This window comes from Mytilus galloprovincialis, chromosome 6 (assembly GCF_965363235.1).
Source record: "Mytilus galloprovincialis chromosome 6, xbMytGall1.hap1.1, whole genome shotgun sequence".
In the NCBI taxonomy this organism is placed as follows: Eukaryota; Metazoa; Mollusca; class Bivalvia; order Mytilida; family Mytilidae; genus Mytilus; species Mytilus galloprovincialis.
In genome coordinates, this window is record NC_134843.1 from 47,301,535 (window position 1) to 47,322,913 (window position 21,379).

General features: G+C 33.1%; 1 protein-coding gene across 2 annotated transcripts in view; it reads left to right on the forward strand.

Moving 5' to 3' along the window:
- Window positions 1-21,379, forward strand: part of LOC143079727 (protein sel-1 homolog 3-like) — a 108,180-nt gene that overhangs the window by 8,338 nt on the left and 78,463 nt on the right. For both annotated transcript variants that reach the window (XM_076255271.1, XM_076255273.1), the window contains exons 2-5: window positions 2,084-2,660; window positions 12,086-12,212; window positions 16,434-16,555; window positions 21,101-21,216. In XM_076255271.1, coding sequence (XP_076111386.1) covers window positions 2,084-2,660; window positions 12,086-12,212; window positions 16,434-16,555; window positions 21,101-21,216 — 942 coding nt within the window. The remainder of the gene's footprint in view (window positions 1-2,083; window positions 2,661-12,085; window positions 12,213-16,433; window positions 16,556-21,100; window positions 21,217-21,379) is intronic.

Consider the following 21,379-nt stretch of genomic DNA (forward strand, 5'->3'; position numbering starts at 1 on the left):
CTAAAAGTTTTGCCAAATACAGCTAAAACCACCCTCAGCACATCAGCTCATCAAGACTAAACTTTTAACACACATTATTTACACCGGGGCCAACAGAGATGGCTCCCATCTCAATAATGTCTAGTTTATGATGAAATGATACTAAAACCCCAACAGGATGGCGTGTGCTTGGTTTGCAATTGATGAATACACATATCTTCGATCTGTGTAATTGAGGTCTGAATTTGGCATGTCATAGAAGTCCTTTGTTAACATATCTTGATCATTGTCAGATTGCTTACTTTCTACAATACTGTAACCTATGTTAATATCGGACTCGGACTGCTTCAAAACTGAGTTTAACTTTGCGAATGTGTGTTTGTTTTTTCTCCGTTAGATAGAGGTACAGGAAGAGGGTTGAGATTTCACAAATTATGCTGAACTCCGTCGCCTTATTGCGCCTATCTAAAGTCATGAACCTTTGCTAGTCTTTTGTGTGTTTTTGTTTAATTTTGGTTTATTCATACTTTTCGAAGTTAAATAGGACGTCCATTTCCCTGAACTAATATACATTACAGTTGATGGCCAGCTGTTACCCGACTTCGGAAGCTGGAGTTTCACCCTGCGTTGCAGACCCATTGTTACCTTGAGCAGCGTCTGCTCTTTGGTCAGTGTGTCTCTTTCATACATTCCCAGTTTCCATTCTCAGATCTATCTTAAACATTTCCGTAATGTCGTGTCATTAAGTTCAAATTAAAAGCAGACCATCTATTTCAAAGTAATGAAATGAAATCCAGGATTAATTCCTCAGATGCTTTAAATATTCTTTTTATAATAATAGATTTAACAGTTATGAAGACGGAAAAAAAATAACATATCTACTAAATGCTAAACCAAATGCAACCATGTGTGATTATCTGGAGTCAAGGCTAGTTTGTAAAGTAATTACAATTAACAGGAATATTCTACATTTATACTTCAAAGGACAGACACTACATGCATCGACTAATACTTAATGCTAACCACATTTACGGGGTAATGCGGCGTTCACACGGTGCCAAACATTGCTTCCGTTTGATATCAGACAGCGCTAAGACACGAAAAAAAAAGGCGAATTACTATCCTCAATGATCTGGAATGTACTATTATTGTCCGAATGCTGTAGTAGATTCCTAAGGATCGGAAAGGTCGGACAAGCACCCCGACAGTTAGGTGCCTCTCGTAACATACGGGAAAACTCTTCCGATTTTGTCTAGTTGGATTACAATCGTGATTATGTCGTGACAAATTCTCCTGTGTCGGATCAAAATCGTAGCGATTCTCTGTGTTTGCTGGACAGTGTCCTGTAGAACGGGCATGATCTGGAGAGATTTGTCATTTCTGTTTTTTTGCCGATTGGTCCAGATTGCTTTCCAATTGCGAACCGTCTTTGACTAAACCGTTCCGGAACAGTCCCCGTTATTAATACGAAATTCGGCCATAATACCCTCGTCTGAGTCCCAACAATTACAGAACACGATACTACGATACGAGCCCAGACAAAGCCGTTGGCAATGCGGTATAGCAGACTGTGATAGGATTGCGTTCCGACAGTACCTGATCATCCCAAATATGGTGACAGTTTTCTTATGCACACATTGCCGATTATTGCTCCCGTTTGAGATCAGACAGCGATAGGACACGAAAAGTGAAAAAGTCGGATTACTATCCTCAATTATCTGGAATGTCCTAAAATTGTCTGAACGCAGTCGTTAAAGTTCGTAACAGATTCCTACGGATCGGGAATGGTCCGGATAGTTCGGCGAAGCACCCCGACAGTTAGGTGCGTCCCGTAACATTTGGGGAACTCAGCCGATTTTGTCTAGTCGGATTACAATCGTGACTATTTCGCGACAGATTCTGATGTATCGGATCAAAATCCTAACAATGTTCAGTGTTTTCTGGACGTTGTCCGGTGGAACGGGAATGATCTGGAGAAGTTTATCATTGCTGTTTTTCTGCCGATTGATTTGTCTCCCTTTCGCTTCAAAATATTGTAAACCCGACACTAAGGGATTTTTTTTTACATTTTTGTATTATGTTGTTCTTATTTAATGTTTTACAGGTTCTTATTTGTGAGTCGAGCGAGACAGTCCCTAAACCAATGTCTGTTATCGTGCACAAGGATGTTTGGCTTGACCAGGAGTATGTCAAAGTTATAAATCCACCGTCTGTTTTAACAAATGCGAGTAATTTGAAAGTTCAATATTCATGCTCAGGACAAAAAATAGTTTCTGTTGAAATAGAAGCTGTTATAAAATATAACTATAAGGATGTGCATTCAAAGTTATTTCACAAATCCTGGAAATGTTCAAAAGGAGCGTTAAAAACTCGAAATATACCACTAAAACTTAATGAAAAAATTGTGTTCAGACCGGATTTTATAAACACAGACTTGATTTTTATTGATGATGATAGTGTTATCATCCGAGCCTGGATATTAAACACAGATATTTTATCGATTGCAAAACAGAACGACGACGGATATAAACGAGCAAGAGTGAAAGCGTTTTATTTATCGTCTATACCACCACCTTTCTCGCGTCCGCAAAGAAAAGTCTATAACTCATGTCTTAGCTGGAGATACACAGTTCTTGTGTCATTGTCTGTTTTGAAAATCAAGACTTGTCCGTATGAAAATGGTAAGTTTGTTTGTCTTCTATTTGAATCTATGGTCTGATCAAATTACAGCTACTACAAGTATTGCACTATTCTATGCATGTTTACATTAAAGTATAATGTGGACATGCAGCTAATGAATTGGCCTTTCCTTTCATTCTGTCGGTAAAAGAAACCATAAACTCTATGGTGATATAACAAATATACACATGTTAAATACTTTATTCTTTCATGCTGTGAAATAAGAGGGAAAAAAATTGTGAACGCAACGAAATTTAATATTTGATCTAGGAAAGAGAAAAACTTTGATTACACGGCTAAAACATAGAATAATCAGATTATCAAGGGATTAAAAGTGGCTGAAAACAGAAGGACAGTACAAAATAAACAATCGAATTAAATCCAAAATAAAACATTACAAAAAAAAACACCAAATCTCGTTCACGAAGACCGAGGCGCTAGACCCCTCGACCACATACATGTAGGCTCTACAATAATAAAGTTTTCGGTGGTCGGGTGTTAACTTTCCTCGTCAGTTTTCATCAAGCGTCGTTACACACAGTACATGACATATTGAAGATTGTTACAGATCAGTCGAATTATCTATTGTAAATGATCCTACAAATATATTTATATGTACATGATAAGCAAGTCTAAAAGGGTACACAATCACAAAGAAAATAGTATAACCATGATCAAATATTGAATATTTTGGGAAACTTATATCCTTCATAAGTAAGATGTCAAATAATTCTTATCCAGACATGTATTCGAACTGAAATTATAACCTTGAGCGTTATTCAAATTATCACTTATCAATACGCTGGTAAATTTTGATATTTTAGAAGAGGAATACCTTCATTAAAAGTGAAGTCACATTAAAACTGAAGTCACAGGAAATAATATAGTGTTATTAACTGACTGTTTCTGTATTGGCCCTGTTATAAATTCGAGGTTAGCTGTATTAGACCCGAGACACAAAGGTTCGAGGGCCAATACAGCTGATCGAGAATCTATAATAACAGGGCCAATACAGAGACATCAAGTTCATAACACTTGTATAAAATGATTTTAAGAAAATTAAAACCGGAAGTAATTAGTACATGTGCCAATACGGCTTTTTTTCATTTTGGCCCTGTTTTTTTTTTTTTTTTTTTGTTTTTTTTTTTTTCTCAAGACTTTAAGATGCAACAAAACATTGCAAATCATTTAACCTGTTTACTTTATGATTTTATTTTAAAAAAAATATAATACAAATGTTGTTATGCATATAACGAATACCACCAGAGTTATGTAATGGCGTAAGAAAATTGAAACCAGAAGTGAACGTCCCGTATTAGCCCATGGGCAAATACGACTTTTTTCCGTATTGACCCTGTTCCAAAAGCAATATTAACTTTTGATTAATATCGACAGTGGAACGTTTTCAGTATTGCACATGCTGATTTATCCGTATTTGGGATGATTTGTATTATAACATTAATACATGTTTTTTTCCATATCAGCCTAGGTATCATCCCTCTACCCATATCAGCACCTCGACTCCGTCTCGGGCTGATATGGGGGTCTCGGGATGATACCCAGGCTGATATGGAAAAGGCATGCATGTATTAATCTCTTTGTATTAAGATTTATATTTCAGAAGATAGAAGACCTGAATGCTTCATACTTTGCATGCAGATACCATATGCTTCAAAGTTTCCGTCTTTCATATGTCTATTGTATTTGACAATATTTTCATAATTCAGTGAATGCTTGGAAAATAATCGGTTGATTTTTCAAATGAAATATTCACTTATTATGATAACTTTACTTGGTATATTGATTCGTGGAAAGGTCTACATATCCATCCGATTTGATTCACCTGACCTTGACCTCATTACATGGATCAGTGACTAAGGTTGAAGTAACGTGGTCATGCTTGGATCTAAGATACTAAAGGCAATAGGTTTCTTCTGACCTTGAAGTAATTTTTATGGTTCATTAAACCACCAGGAAGGTCTTTGTAAAAGCGTACAGAAATCGTGTCACTCGTGGTAAGGTCTTATTAGACGCAATAAGAGTATTGCAAGATCGTAACTACATTGTAGAACATAGTACTGTGGTTGTAAAATCATAGTAGGCTCTTCTCAGGATCATAGCAAGGTCGGAGTATGAACGTAAAAAACTATACACTGTTGAATATACTACAATGAGTTGTCTCAATGAGATGTTTCATCGGCAATCATACCACATCTTCTTTTTTATATTTTTATACAATCTCACTTTTATCTTATTTTATAGAGTGTGATCTTTATAGTCGTTTTAATCAGCAAGTGTGCTGTGACTTTGCATTCGTTTCAGTCCAGGGTACTGTGACTTCTTGTACAAAAAAGTTAAATAACAAAAATACTGAACAACGAGGAAAATTCTAAACGAAAAATCCCTAAGCATGGCAACATCAAAAAGCTCAAACACATCAAACGAAAGGGTTACAACTGTCATATTTCTTACTTGGTACAGGTATTTTTCTTATGTAGAAATTGGTGGATTAAACCTGGTTTTATGGCTAGCTAAACCCCTCATTTCTATAACAGTCGCATTGAATTCCATTATATTGACAACGATGAGTTAACCAGAAATACAGATATAATAGGTAAAAATATCAAAGACAAACCAAAAACTGTTCGAACAGATACATTTAGCAAATAAAATCCATGAATATAAAAATAAATCTGATTCATCGAATGTCAAGGATCATACTACTTTAAGAACTTAAAAGAATAAATGTAAATTTTCAATCTGATTTTACATTATAGAATAAGACCAAATAAAATATATGTGTGGTTCGAATTTGTCCATAGATTTACGAGTTTTGAACAGCGGTATACTACTGTTGCCTTTATTTACCCTACCTACCCTACTTTTTAGCGTTATTAATAGCCTACTAGTATCTAAAGATTGTTTGGTCATTTTCGATTAAGCTCTGTTTTATGTCAGAATGTTGCTCCAATAGACTCAATGTAAAAAAAGACATACTTTCAATTTTTATTTTTTTATATGTAACTGGAACCACATATACTATTTTAAATGGCCTTATTCATAACTGTATGTTCTTTAATGTAAAATCAGATTGTAAATTTACATTTATTCTCCTAAGTAATAAAAGTTGTATAGTACTATAATCCTTGAAATTCGATGAATCAGATTGTAAATGAACTAAAGATTTTACATTAAACAAAGTTGATGCTCTTCGACTTTGTACTTTATTTGGCCTTTTAAACTTTTTTGGATTCGATCGTCACTGATGAGTCTTTTGTAGACTAAACGCGCGTCTGGCGTTAATACAAATTTTAATCCTGGTATCTATGATGAGCTTATTCGTAATAAAAAATTTCCCTAATCAATTATTGAATAGTTCATCGTGTGTTTTTTTCAGTCTCATATGTTTGCCCCAGTGTTTCATATTAAGAGTTTCAGTCATAATTCCGCATGGCATTGTCATTTAGAGTACTCGTATATTGTGTGGTTAGCGTCATCGCACTATTCAGTAATTCGCAAACACACTCAGTCAGGATCTTGTTACACAATCCGGTCACCATATTACCCGGTGCCAGTACTCTCACACGTGGAACAGTCAGCCCGGTCATAGTTGAATGTCAATAATATGAAAACCGATATGAACTTAAAAAAAATAATTCAGAAGACGCGATTTAAGGGTCACAATATCACCTTCTCATCTATGAGGTATTTATAAAGTTTTTAATGCTTAGGAAATGATGTTAGGACCAATATAAATATAATTTGCATTGCATCGTATAAACTTCCAGGAATATCATTGGTTATAAGTTAGCACAAAGGGCCGTGCATATTCCGTTCTATTGTCGTAACTACAATTTCGTATAGTGTTTACTGCTTTACTGTTTCTTGAAAGTCACCTACCGCATTAGACATATAACTCAAAGACTGGTGGATTTGTACTTGCATGAGTACCACGACTGGGACCACATGTAGAACCTTATATGTCTACAATTCAGGAGCACGTGAGATAATCCCCATTTAAAAATAGTACTTTGAATGACTTACCTGGCTATTTTATAGCCAAACACAGAAGTTTAAAATTCTAGCAGAATATATATATATCCATTTTGTTACATCTTGTGATCAATTTATTTCGCAATCGTCAATGGCAGTCAGCAGGGTTTAAGAACATAAGTTGTTCGACCTGTTAGTCAAATGTGTTTTGTTAAAATACACTTTTTCACTTTTTTGGTCTTTTAGAAAGTTTTGTTTGTACTGTATTTAGACTCCTCTACAACGAAATTTGTTTTACATGCACACGTATAAAAATTGCGGTTTTTATCCAAGGCAATCATACGTTTGAATGTTGTTTTCAATTTAGACTTGTATACATGTATATATAGTACAAGGCGATTTGGTGTCACGCTATCTCAGTAGTATAAGTTCGAATCACAGTGAGGGAAGAACAAACAAGTTGCTTTCTTTAAAAAAAGAAAAGCAATACATGAACCTAAGAACGCTGACTGCCGGGTCACCAAAAGATTGTTGCTGAATTTGTGTTTGCTTTTGAATTGAAATAATTGACTGTGAATAGAAGAAGCCAGTTGAAAGCATATATTTACAACTTCTATTTGAATAGTTATTTTAAAGCTCGACTATTTTATTTATTATTTGGGAATGTACATAATGTTTCCGATTATAACCCTTTGGCAAATCCTAATTTCTACTAACCGGATGATTTATGCAAATTGCACAAACCTATCGCAATATAAATTTATGCACTCAGTTTGCTTTATAATCTGGAATTCTGGATGCATTTATTTTATCTATCATATCTTTATATTTTGTTCTCATGGTAGATGTTGTATGCGGTGAAACCTGTGGCATGCAATTGATTGGGACCTCTTATGAAGAGACTTATTTTGGTCTCATATAAACATCTCAAATTTTAAGGATTTCCTGATTTTACTTAAATCAATTCAAACATTATACAGGGAAACTTAGTTTTGCCGAAGAATTTTTTAATTCAGAAGTTTATGAATACCTTTACACACTTTCAAAATAACCAATTTATATAAAAAGGTATGTAGATATAAAAAGATACTAGAATTAAAATGATGTTCGCCAGACACGAGTTAAGTCTACAAGAAAAGTATCAGTGACGCTCGAATGAAAAAGGTTAGAAGGCTAAATACATTACAAAGTTAAGGAATCTATTCTTTGGGTAGACAATCCATTAAAGTTGGCTTTTCGAACAGTTCAAATTTATAATAGGACAGTGACTCAAAAAAAGAAACAAAATAGAAACAACTCGAGGTCAGAATATCGTTAGTAATGATGACCGTGCTTGAAGGTCGGTCACATGTAAAGCTCTTTCTGCCGTGTCCTGTATTTAGATAACAAAAACGAACATAAGCTTTCACGAGTGAATTTAATAGTTTTGCATGCAAGTAGCATTTTAGCGCACGAAATAGTAAATAGAAAGCATCTCACTGATACTCAGGAAAATCTAATAGTTGAATTCGAATGTCAAACGGTCTACATTAATTGTTTTGACTCCAGATTCATTGACATTTTATCCAGAATTTTTTGAGAACGCAAACCCATAGTGTGCTTTTGAAAGGTGATCTATAATGTGAATGAATCAAGACGTGTAGGATAGTTGGTCAACGCAATGAATACAATTTTCAAAACCGTACCATAGTACAAATATGTAGATGCTATAAGGTTAAACTATTAAAAAACAAACAAACAAAATTTGAATTGAAATTTTATAATAAACTAACGATCCTGTTAGTAATTTTTTTCAAATCCTTTGAATATATATTAATATCAATAAACACATTTTATTTATCGAATGAATCTATTTTTAGATTCAAACATTCCACTATGTGAATATATTACTATGCAAAATATAAGCAAAGGCTTCTAAATCCATACTAAAATAGTATCAAATAATCAACATTATGGTCGTAATTAAATTTTGTTGTGATAATTGTAAATTATTTTTACGGTTGTTGTGAGCTGCAAGGATTTAAAATCATGCTTTATGAATTGAAAACATACAAGTTTTTTTATTCACGACCGTTTAAAATTTGAATATTTAATCAATTTATCTTACTTTCCGTTTTATGGATATATTATAATACAAAAAAAAAAATTACTCATAAAACCCAAATAACAAAATGGTATGAAATAATTAACGTAGGATTATTGTGTATAAACATTTTTTTTGTAGAATGCAAGAATTTATTAAGATTTAATTTTTATGTTTCCTGTACAAATGAATATTTAAAAATACCAAAGCAGAGTATCTTGTCATATAAAATACTTATTTCTTAATTGCAACTCTGAAAACATTCTGATTTCAATCATTGTTAGTTTCTTTAGAAACATATTTTATATATATTTCTTTGATTCGGAATGAATTAAATAAATTTGATAAGAATATTATCTTTTTGTTTTCCGATCTAATATTAATATTTTAACCAGAATGTTCTCTCCCGTAAGTCTATGATGAAATACACAGTATCCCGTGGTTCTATCTTCAAACATAATTAGTTTTCATGTTATCGAGACAACAGACACTACCACGTTATGATTGACTTAGATTCACACAGTGTACAGTGGTCGTTTTAAAACAAACTAGAACACACCCGCGAAATCGTGGGGAAATAGAGCGTAATTAAACTGTAAAAAAAATATACTGACTGGAGAATTTCAGGAGAGATATCAAAAGTCAAAGGTACTTAGGGACTGGGCACATTTTTTGCCCTCCCCCTATTTTCCAAATACCGATTTTTATACCTTCTGTTTTTCTGTAATCTATGAACATGTATACAGAGAATTTCAGGAGAGGTATCAAAAGTCAAAGGTACTTAGGGACTGGGCACATTTTTTGCCCTCCCCATATTTTCCAAATACCGATTTCTATACCTTCTGTTTTTCTGTACTCTTTGAACATGCATATATTTAGTTACTATACAGAGAATTTCAGGAGGTATCAAAAGTCAAAGGTACTTACATACATATATATATACATCAGTGAACGCCATAAATAGTAAAGAGCCCCCCCCCCCCCGCCCCCCCCCCCCAAGATAACCATTGGAATTTATAGTAAATTATAACAAATACAGTTATTCAGTTATTCATAGTAAATGTATGTATACAGAAATATATCCGCAGTGACCGCCGTTGATAGTAAACCATAGGCGGATCCCATCCCGGTTGGGGGGGGGGGCGTTGAAAAAATTTTGTTGATTATATGGGAAATCACTGAAGCATGAGTGGAACGCCCCCCCCCCCCCTTTTAGGTCAGTCAGTGCCCCCCTCCCTTATGAAAAGTTCTGGATCCGCCACTGACCCAAACTGAAATACGTTAAGCAAGTATGATAAATGCTAGAACTCAAAATGATAGCAGAAAGCAAATTGATATACTTTATTCATAGTCTTTGTATGTTCAAGGTACAGAAAAGGAATTTATAGTAAATTATAAGAAATACAGTTATTCATAGTAAATGTATGTAAGTATGTACAGAAATATATCCGCAGTGACCGCCGTTGATTATAAACCATAGGCGGATCCCATGGGGGCCTGGAGGCCCTGGCCCCCATTTCATTGAAAAAATTGGTTGATGATATGGGGAATCACTGAAGCATGAGAGGAACGCCCCCCCCCTTTTTTTTTAGGTCAGTCAGTGCCCCCCTCCCTTATGAAAAGTTCTGGATCCGCCACTGTAAACTAATTGATAGTAAATAGCAAATATTATTCATTTTCGTTTTCCTCCCAAAATAACCCAAACTGAAACACGTTAAACAAGGATGATACATGCTAGAACTCAAAATGACAGCAGAAAGCAAATTTATATACTTTATTCATAGTCTTTGTATGTTCAAAGTACAGAAAAACACAAACCGGAAGTCTCATCTGACTTAAAGTTTTGTCCAATGACGGGAAAATATCCGGACGCATTCTGGTGTCATACCACCAATTAAAAGTCCCTATCTGTTCAACCAAATTTTACAATTTTCACAGCTTTCTAAATATTTTACCTTAAGTTTAACTTCATAGAAACCAGGTATATCCTGAATTGTACATGTATCAGCTTTCTACATGCCAATTTTCAACAGGTGTTTAAAATCATATAAAAAAGAAAAGGTCTTCCGAATGGAGGTACCACTAAAAATAACCCCTGGTTTTCTGGAAATCTTAAATTAGTATACTATGGGGTGCATTAATCCTCAATTTTGAATGCAAACTCATAAACAAGTAAATTTTAGCTCAAAATGGTCTTAATATATTTCTCTTTCACCAAAAGTTTCATTTCTGCCATTTTGTATGTTGGTTTAAGTAAACAATGACATCAAATGCACTATTTTTTGTCCGAGTAGGCCTACTTTCACATACGTTCTAAATTTAAGGGCGTAATTGGTGGTATGACACCTAAATTTTTCGTTTTTATCCCAAAATAACCCCAACTGAATGATCATAAGAATGTATGACAAAATGAGGTCTTCTCGTTTAATAGTATAGAATTATTGCATCGTCAAGGGTCATCAAGGGACCATATCAAAGACTTGATAACGACCTGTTAAGACCTGTATAAATGACCAAAAACTTTTCGAGACGTTCCTAGAAATTTATTCTGACTTCCGTCCGAGAGATATCGAGTGACACATCCAAAACTCGCCAATATATAAGCATGAACCCCTCGGGGGGTTCATGCAAAAATTTGTAAAAGTAAATTTTCAGATCTTACATTGTTGGGCTGATACCAACACAATCATAGGTTTGAACGTAGTTTTCAATTTAGACTTGTTTATATACATGTATATACGGGGAGGAAGTTACGAATCAAATCTACTCTAACATCGTGAGGTTGATTTTCTAGGCACCTTATATATATATATATATATATATATATATATATATATATATATATATATATATATATATATATATAATACAAACAAGTCTAAACAAGTGACAAACCATACAATATATATTCCCACTGGATCTCAGAGTGATAGAGATACATGGTTAATACAAATATTTATATAAGTCTGAAAATTACTCCAAACAGTGTTAGAGTTAGATTTTCTACTGACAATTTTTTTTTTTTTTTTTTGTTCGTCCCTCAGCGGGATTCGAACTCAAACCTTTGATACACTATATATTTATATGCTGTAGGGGGTCAATTTTCCAATTTGCTCTGCATGTAACAGACAATAATACCTAGACTTAACGATATCTTTGATGGAACAAGATTAAAAATAGTTTTTATGATGATCTGATTTTCCAAATATGAAAAAAAATGATTTCCTTTATTATCATTATTTAAACAGGTGAGAAATAGAAAAGAAATTTGCGTTATACTTACTGCTAGTCACCTGTGTTTAAATGTCTAATAATTGATCAGCGGTTAATTTTCAATTTTTCTTTAATTAGAAGTAGCAGATTTTCTAAAATATCCTCTGTCATTAAATGGTTTGCAATATGGAGTATACAGATCTGTAAATAAGTATATGAATGATGAGCTGGAGTATAAGAGGGTGCAGCTAGTGAATAAACCAAGGTTTGTAGTAAATTTCCAGTGTTTCCATCGAAAAATAACAGCTTAGTAATCTAATTGTTATTCTTCTCAATGGTATAGTTACAGTTTTTGCAATATTGAGATTCGCCTACTCATAAAAGTTAGCCCAAATTTGCAGATCCTCGTTAAGTCAAATACCATTAATTTCCCTTTTCATATTTTCCCCTGTATATCAATTGAAATAAAAAGACTAGTGTGGTAGAGTGCCAATGAGACAAATCTCCATTCAAGTCAAATATGTAAAAAATTAAGCAATTATGGGTCAAAGTACGTCTATCAGTACGAAGTATTGGCTAACGTCGAACAGCAAGCTATAAAGGACTCCAAATGACTAGTGTAAAACAATTCAAATAGGAAACCAAACGGTCGAATCAATACAAAAAAACGAAAAACACTGATGAGCCACACAAACAAACTTCATCACATTTTATGAACGATTACTTGCATTTATAATCTTAATTTTGCCTAATGATATTTAATATTACTTATGGAGGGTTGCGTTTAAAAGAGGATGTTTTATTCCCATTAAAAGAGCTATAATGAACTTATTACTACAAATTGAATGTATTATCATTATTTTTTTTACAAATAATTCACCAAAACAATATACATTGTTACAATAGTATAAATTGCACATACATGTATTTTGACAATTTTTTCACCTATGTTTTTTTATGATCCAGACAAAAGTTTCCATTCTGTGTTTATTTTGTAGATGTAACATTGTTTACTATATAGTAACACCAGTTTTATTTTGAATCCTTATTGAATCAAAGAAAAATTGGTCTGAACAGACCCCCAAACGATTCAGGATTCCGTTATGAGGAGTTACTGTATCCAAATGCAACCATACTTAAATCCAGTATTAAAAATTGATAAATTGTTGAAAATTACAGTTATAGGGACTATTTTTTCTAAACGCTTTCAGATATTGGGATGATTTTTGGCATGTGAGTTAACCAAGATGATTTACAGATCAATTTTAAGTTTTGTTCAGCTCGGCTAACTTTTGCCGAAATAACGGGCTATGGACTTTGCAACCATACTTAAAAGAAGAAAATATTTGTTACGGCCAGTACGATCGCTATGGTAGTTTCAAGATGGTAGTGCAATATGTATTAAAGATAATAATATCAAAAATATAATTAAAGAAACATAAAATATATATATGATACAAAAGTATAAAAAGCTACATAAAAAAACTGGCAAGACGGAACAATATTTTGGAGAATTTGGGAATAGTCCTTGGAAATTCATTCACCAATCACCATTCAATAATTCAATAATATTTGTTTAAACTTTAATAATAATTGCGTATAAAGAAAATTTCGGAAGTTGCTGCGTTTAGAAATATAAAAGCACTTGTTCAAATCTGTTGAAAATCGAATGGAAAATCGTATCGTGTGAACAGAACGCTGTACGATTTACCTGTGCGACAGTGTCAAGTCGAATGGAAAATCGAACGGAAAATCGTATCGTGTGAATGCACCTTAAGACCCACTGGTGGCCTTGGGTTGTTTTTTGCTACTTAATCGGATTGTTTTCTCTTTTACACATTCTCATTTTCTATTATCAATTTTATAAATGTTTATATATATACGTCACAGAAATTTTACTTTTAGATTAGAATTCCGCTATTTTACATTAAAAACCAACACTTATGCAATTATTTAATAGAACAATGACCCACAAAAAAAGAAACATTGTCAGTTTATACAAATTGTTATAACCTCTGAAGTCATTTTTACTGTCTTCGCCACTAAAACGTTGGTAGATCAACAACCACTTCAAGAAATTAGAGCTACATTGTAATTTGGAACCCTTAATTCGTGATTTTGTGCACCCGTCTGTCCGTCCGACAAGATTGCTTTCCGATTGAATACTTGGGTTTTACTTGCTTAGGGCTGTTTTCTCCTCTGCTTTGTTAAAGACTGTTAGGCTTAAATTAAAATATTGTTTGTTTGCAGTTTACCGACCGACCCTTGAAAATCCTCCCGACTGTGAGAATTTTATTGCTTTAAATTTGAAGAAATTTTTTTTAATACTTCTATTGACGCGATCCGGAACTTTGGGTCCTTTCCGGAAATGATTTAAAGTCTGGGTCAATTACGCATTTCAAGTTCGGTTTTTCTTAGCTTCCCGTCAAGCGTTCATGTGACCATTTTGACTGTCCCTTTGGTATCTTTCGTCCCTCTTTAATGATAAAGCACATGGAAATTGTTTACAGGTATCCATGAAGTCACGGAGGAGTACTTTACGCTGTCGTCTCGTGTCAATTTTAAGACAAATAACAAACAAAAAAGTTTATTAGTAAACTGTTTATACAGATTCAGGCACATGTAATGATGTGTGATGATATCATTGACGATGATGCAGCGGATATTCATAACTGACACAATAACCATTCTGTCTCAAACAAATCGGGTACAGAATCTGTGGAGCCTGACTTTATGGAACCAATTTCAGTGGTTAAATAATTCGACAGCAGCTTGAAGTATGGCATATTTTCTACAAATCGTTGTGAAGACGACAAAGATGAAACCACTCCTCCGTGACTTAAATCTTCATGGATATCTGTATAAAGAGGCACGCCTGTACGGAGGAAGGGCTCATTTGAAATGTTAATGGATATAGATCATGCCAAATCAATAAGAAGCAACCCTAACTACACAAAGATGTAGAGAAAATGAATGGTTAGCTTGAAAAATAAATATACTCTCTCTATATTAAATCTATCTTCGATTGCAATGAGTATGCTTCTTTAGGATAAGGGGGGTGCCCCACTCATTGCAATTATTCTCTTTCTTACAATATTAAATATACCCAAACTGTGTGGCCTGTGTGAATTCAATTAAAACATGTCCTTAGGAGCTATGTTGCCAATTTTTTTTTATGCATTAAAAACATTTCAGTACAGACCATTTACTTTTAATGGGGTGCTATGGATTTCACCCCAAACTTAAGATTTCTTTGGTTTTCATTAAAGCCTGACAAAAATATAACCTTATCAAATATAATTAAATATTGTTAGAAATATGAAAACAGTCGAATGTCTTAATACTTTTTTTTCAAGTTGCCTTTTTTTTCAATTGAGGAAGATTCAATTTTTATTTTTTTTTATTAAAAATACACTTTTTAATACATTGTCTTATAAATCTTTAATATCTACATTTTTCTGATGAAAATACTCTACTCATGAAAAAATTCTAGTCAAGAAGCATACATGTCTGAATATATTTCTTTAAAACAGTTCTAGTCATAATGACATATTCCTTGTTTATAAGTGTTCCAGTATTTAATAATTATACCATATTTTATGTCATAAATTGGATAATGTTAAAGTTTCAGTTTTGGTTAAAAAGTTTTTTATCTGAAAATGTCTGTTCATTTGATGTTGGTTTTCAGCATGTCCAGTGTTTGTTGTTTTAAAATGTTTTTTCTTCTTCACAAGAAACTTGGTTTAGTGTAACTGCTTGTTTAAACTGTATTTTGGCTGATAAAATAAAATATTTTTCCTACCTACCGACCCTTCAGTCTGAAGGTACAGTCGGAAAACTGCAAACAAACATATTTTTAAGGTTGGCCTTATGAATAAATAGAATACAAATAACGGTTATTAAAAACCTGGAAAATATTAGGTTTTTGAGGTTTAATCAATTGAAAATTTGGGGAGAAATGATTCTCTTTCATTAGATTTTTGCTATATCATGTTTAACATTTACACATATTTTCTTTCAACAACTATGAATACATAACTAGGATTTTCAAAAATGTTTTTTACAATATGTAATAAAATAATTAAAAGACAGTAAGGGTTAGCGGACGTTTTTTTTTTATCAGCACTTCAAGAATAAAACTAGAGTATTTCGAATATCTGACCAAACGTCAATAAAAGAGTAGCGAACATCCTCAATTTAAGCATAATTATATCAAGCAGTTAAGATAAAGGGATACACAATTATTCTGTAATGTTAAGGTCAATAGATGCACTTTGTTGTTTCTGGATGATTTCCTGAATGTATATCTACTTGATCAATAAATACAAACGTATATCTTTGATAAACAGATTGAAATGTTATGCTTGTTTTGCATGAAATGTTCCTAGGTTTCCGCCATCCCCTTCCACTAATTACAATTTTAGAGTCAATCGAATCAAGCTTTACAATATAATTGAATCTCTTATAACATCTAATTCTTTTGAAGGTTTACAATAACAGTATGGGTGTATATTCTTGAATACTGTGCAAGATCTCTGTGTAGTATTGTTCATCGTGCAATGTGGAATGGAACTTATAATACTCCGCTGATTTTTGTCACCAAGAAAGGTATGATTACATTATGTTGTTATTATGTTGACAATTTTAGTCATAGCGTTGTCGGTTTCTCTTGACTTATGAGATTTGAATGTCGCCTTTCTATTCTGCCTCTTTGTAACCTAAAACACTACCCTACAAGACCACTGCAAAGACAGAGGCAACTTAGACCCCGTTTACACTGGCAACGAAATTCAATCGATCTCTATTTGAATCGATCTTAAAAAGACCAGTTCGCGTTTACATTGCACATGCAAGATCGATCGATCTTATTTAATACAGTGCGTTTACACTACAACATAAAAAGAACCGGTCTAACCTTTATTTTCCTATCTAAATATAACAAACACCTGAAAAAAGATCGATCGCGATCAACCTAAGTGTTTACAGCAAAAAGAAAGATTTATTCAAATAAGATCGATCTTTTTAAAACCACCTCTAGAGGTAGACTTGATATGTCCGATTGAAGATCGATCTTACCCGTTTACACTGGACCAAAGATCGATCTTTAAAAAAGATCTTAGACCCCGTCCACACTAGAACATTTTTATCGATTTAAACTAGACCGGTTCAATTTAGATCGATTTAAGGGCCAATGTGAACGCTTTGAATCGATCTTCAATCGGTCTAAACTAAAACACCAAAAGAGTTAGTTTAGTTTGAATCGATCTAAAGTAAACCGATCTTACTTTAAATGTGAACGCAGAGATCGGTTTAAACTAGTACGATTGAATCGAAAATAACGTATGCGCATGTACAGCGCCAAAACTTTCTCAGAGGTTCGTTGTTTAATCCATATTTCTCTGTTTACAGACATTTAAAACAAACTGAAAACATTTTGTCTTCGCCACCGCATAGATTTGCGAAATCTGTGTCTTCTTTTCTTATGATCATTTTTTTTTTTTCTTTTCAGGAACCGCGATATTTCGTCGTGTTGTAACTTCGTTACTACAAATATTTTTTTCAAAATTAAAGAAAACGGCAATAACACCTGTACCAAAATTTTAACTTCTAATTCGGGAGAAACAATAACTTTATCCATTTTTTTTTCAAGTCTGTGTGTCAGAGTATCAATAGATGAATTTAATAAATCAGTTCTATTTATACACAATGTTTACAGTTTTACGGGTAAAAAGGTTAGATCGATTGCGTTTTTGATTGTAGTGTGAACGCAGTGGATCGGTTTAGACCGATAGAGATCGTTATGATTAAAGATAATGTAAACGCTAACTGGTTTTATTTAGATCGATTCAAATTAGATCGATTAAAAAAATTGCTAGTGTGAACCGGGTCTAAGACCCCGTTTACAGTGACAAAAAAGATCGATCTTTGGTCCAATGTAAACGGTTAAGATCGATCTTCCATCGGACTCAAAAAGTCTACCTCTTAAAGTGGTTTAGAAAAGATCGATCTTATTTGAATCGATCTTATTTTTTTGCTGTAAACGCTTAGATCGATCGCGATCGATCTTTTTTCGGATGTTTGGTATATTTAGATAGGAAAATAAAGGTCAGACCGGTTCTTTTTATGTTGTAGTGTAAGACCCCGTTCACACTAGCATTTTTTTTAATCGATTGAAGTTTAGACCGATTGAAGATCGATTCAAAGCGTTCACATTGGCCCTTAAATCGATCTAAATTGAACCGGTCTAGTTTAAATCGATAAAAATGTTCTAGTGTGAACGGGGTCTAAAACGCACTGGATTAAATAAGATCGATCGCGATCGATCTTGCTTGTGCAATGTAATTGCGAACTTTTTGAGATCAATACAAATAAAGATCGATCCAATTTCGTTCCCAGTGTAAATGTTCTCAACAAAACATTTCGCTTGGTCCGTAATAGATAAATATTTCCTTTTAAATCGGTTTGAAAGAGAAAATAATATAGGTGATTTATTAAATAATTCGATAACAAACTGACAACACCATAAGAATATACATGTATGCCCTTGTCAGACGTTCTCTATCTTTTGTACAGCCTTTTACAGTTTATAATGCATTTTCCATTTGCTTTTGAATTGAATTAAAGGACTGTGAATAGAATAAGAAAATGATGATGTTGCAACACCTTTATTTGTGTGTAGATTCTTGGACAATTCAGCTGAGAGCAATGTTGGAGAGTTGTGAATAGAAAAGTGACTTTTTTTAATTTATTTTACTTGGGAATGTACATCATTTTTTTTATATTAACCATTTTGCAAATCCCAGTTTCTTCAAACCAGATGTCTAATGCAAATTACACAAACCAAATGAATCACAATATAAATTTAACCACTCAATTTGCAAAACAATCTTGGTGCATTTATTCTAACTATTATATCTTTTTATTAAGCTTGAAAAAGCAACAACATTATAATAGGAGACGGATTAGTCGAGTATCATTTTGGTAATCGATACTCGGTACTACCATGCAGGAATCAAAAATATTTTTATTGAGAGTGTTTCCCAGGAAATAAAATATTATTCAAAATTAATAAAAACTAACATTAGTAATATACCATTCGAATGTTTGCGTTGAACTGTCATTTAGAATTCATCCAAACAGATTCATAAAAACTGTTCTTGCTTGTCGGTCTTTTCAAATAAAGATGTGAAAGAATCATATTTACACATCCAATAAAACAAATGGACAGATGATGTGACTGACAAAATTTTTATCTTCGGTTGTCTATTTTTGACCCGCTCATATCGGTTCGACCATTGAGGAGACATACCAAAAATAAACATGCGTAAGTTCCGTTTTAAATACGAACAAAACAATTAAAAATGAAGATTTTTCAAATCGGTTTATATCAATTTTTGGAAAATAATTTTTTAACTAGTAAAAAACTGTTAAAAAATTAAATCATTCTTTACACAAACTTAATATTACTCTTTTTTTTATATCCTCGTGAAATCAAAAAATGTAAAATGAAAATTACAAATCTCAAATCTCATTAAATAATTGATTTTTCAAAAAATGACTTCAAAAGATTGTTGTTGCATTTTTTCAAACAAATTAATTTCAAAATTTGTAAAGCATTTTGCAAAATCTATTTTTTTAGTTTAAAATGACAGATGTTTGACGTAAATTTACACGGTCTTTTCAAGAATATTTCATCGAATTAACATGTATGTGGAAGAAAAACAAAACTCCCAAAAGTAACTTATTGCCCGAAATGATGTCATCAAAGGAGTGGGGGCAATAAGGCCCTTATTTGGCCAAAAATTACTGCAAATTCAAAAGTTATCATACATATTCTCGAATTACTGAAAACTTGACTAAGGTATTCAGAAAATCAAAACAAGTTAGCATGGCAACAAATCATGACATAATTTGCATATTTTGTAAAATTTCGTGATTTTCCTTGTTGTTCGTCAAATTTTTAAAGTATATTTTAGATTGAAAAAGTATGTGCGCACCCAAGAAACAACTTTATATTTGGTGAGATTATGTCAATAGTTAAAATTAAGCTTCTATTAAATTATTTTGTTGTTTCTTAGCTGCGCACGATGTTTCCTCAACCGAAATAAAGATAGAACACTGCATAAATTCTGTATTTTGCATCGTTTTTGTGAAAAACAGTACATATTATTACGTAATTGTGACGTCATCAGATAAAAAATCTTTATGTTTTCCATTTGTATTTCTTGACCCTATGCATTCCTAAATATTATGTGCCATTTTGAAATAGTTATCTTTTTATTTTCTTGGGCCAACCCCAGGCCTTACTGCCCCTACAGGAAATATGCTTAATGTCTGGAAGTTTCAGGCAATAACTTAGCTAAAAATAAATGATTTTCTTAAACTGAAATCCATCAAATTTTTCAAAACATTTTGAAGATGGCCTTGAAACTCTTTGTGAAACTGACAACAATCCTATTATTTCAGTGCATTGATTTTTTAAATGATAAACACATCAGGTGTGTTCGTTGGGGAGATCAAATAATATAACGAACTCTGTGACGTTGGTCGCCTCACAATTAAATATATTATATGCAAAAAGCATTTGCTCATTTCGTATTGAAAAAATTTAGTTGGAAAGCGAAGAAAACATGCAATCGCTATGCAATACAAAGAATGGTAACGGACAATGTGTCAAAGAGACAACAACCCGACCAAAGAGCAATGAGTCTGCAACGCAGTAAGTAAATCCCGCACCCGGAGGCGGCTTCAACTGGCCACTGAATAATATATAATGAATACTCAAATTCGACGCCACAACTAAAACAAAAATACATAGGACTAACTTAGGTTACAGGTTTCTGACTTGGGACAACATATAAAATGCAGTGGAGTTAAACATGTTGTGTGCGACCTCAACCCTCCTCCTATACCTCAAGCCAATGTAGAATTAACAAACAGACAGCAATACGCATAGTACAATTCAGCATGATAAAACATATGTCATGGACATATCAACTCTGTCTTTGAACTGTACAATCAAAAGTTTTATAAACAATAGACAATATTTATTAGCCCAAACACATTAACATTAAATGGTTATGGCATACAAAACTAAGACAAAAAACTTACAATAGTTAAATTGATTTTTATTTTATATGATCCATGTTTCAGGAAATCTTCACATACAGGTGTCATTGACGAACGGAGAAACACGAGCTGCTATAACAGATATAACAATTCCACGTCATCAATGGGTTAGATTGGTCTTTGTTTTTGACAGAAAAAAGGTATGATGCACGTACGTTATGACATGATACAGATTCGGTACTTACATACAAATAAGGAAATGTGGAATAAAACACCAATCCTTTTAAAAGAGTTCAGTGAAGTAGATTCAATCAATTATACACAGCCGTATGGCCTTGAACAATGAAGAGAAAACACCACCGT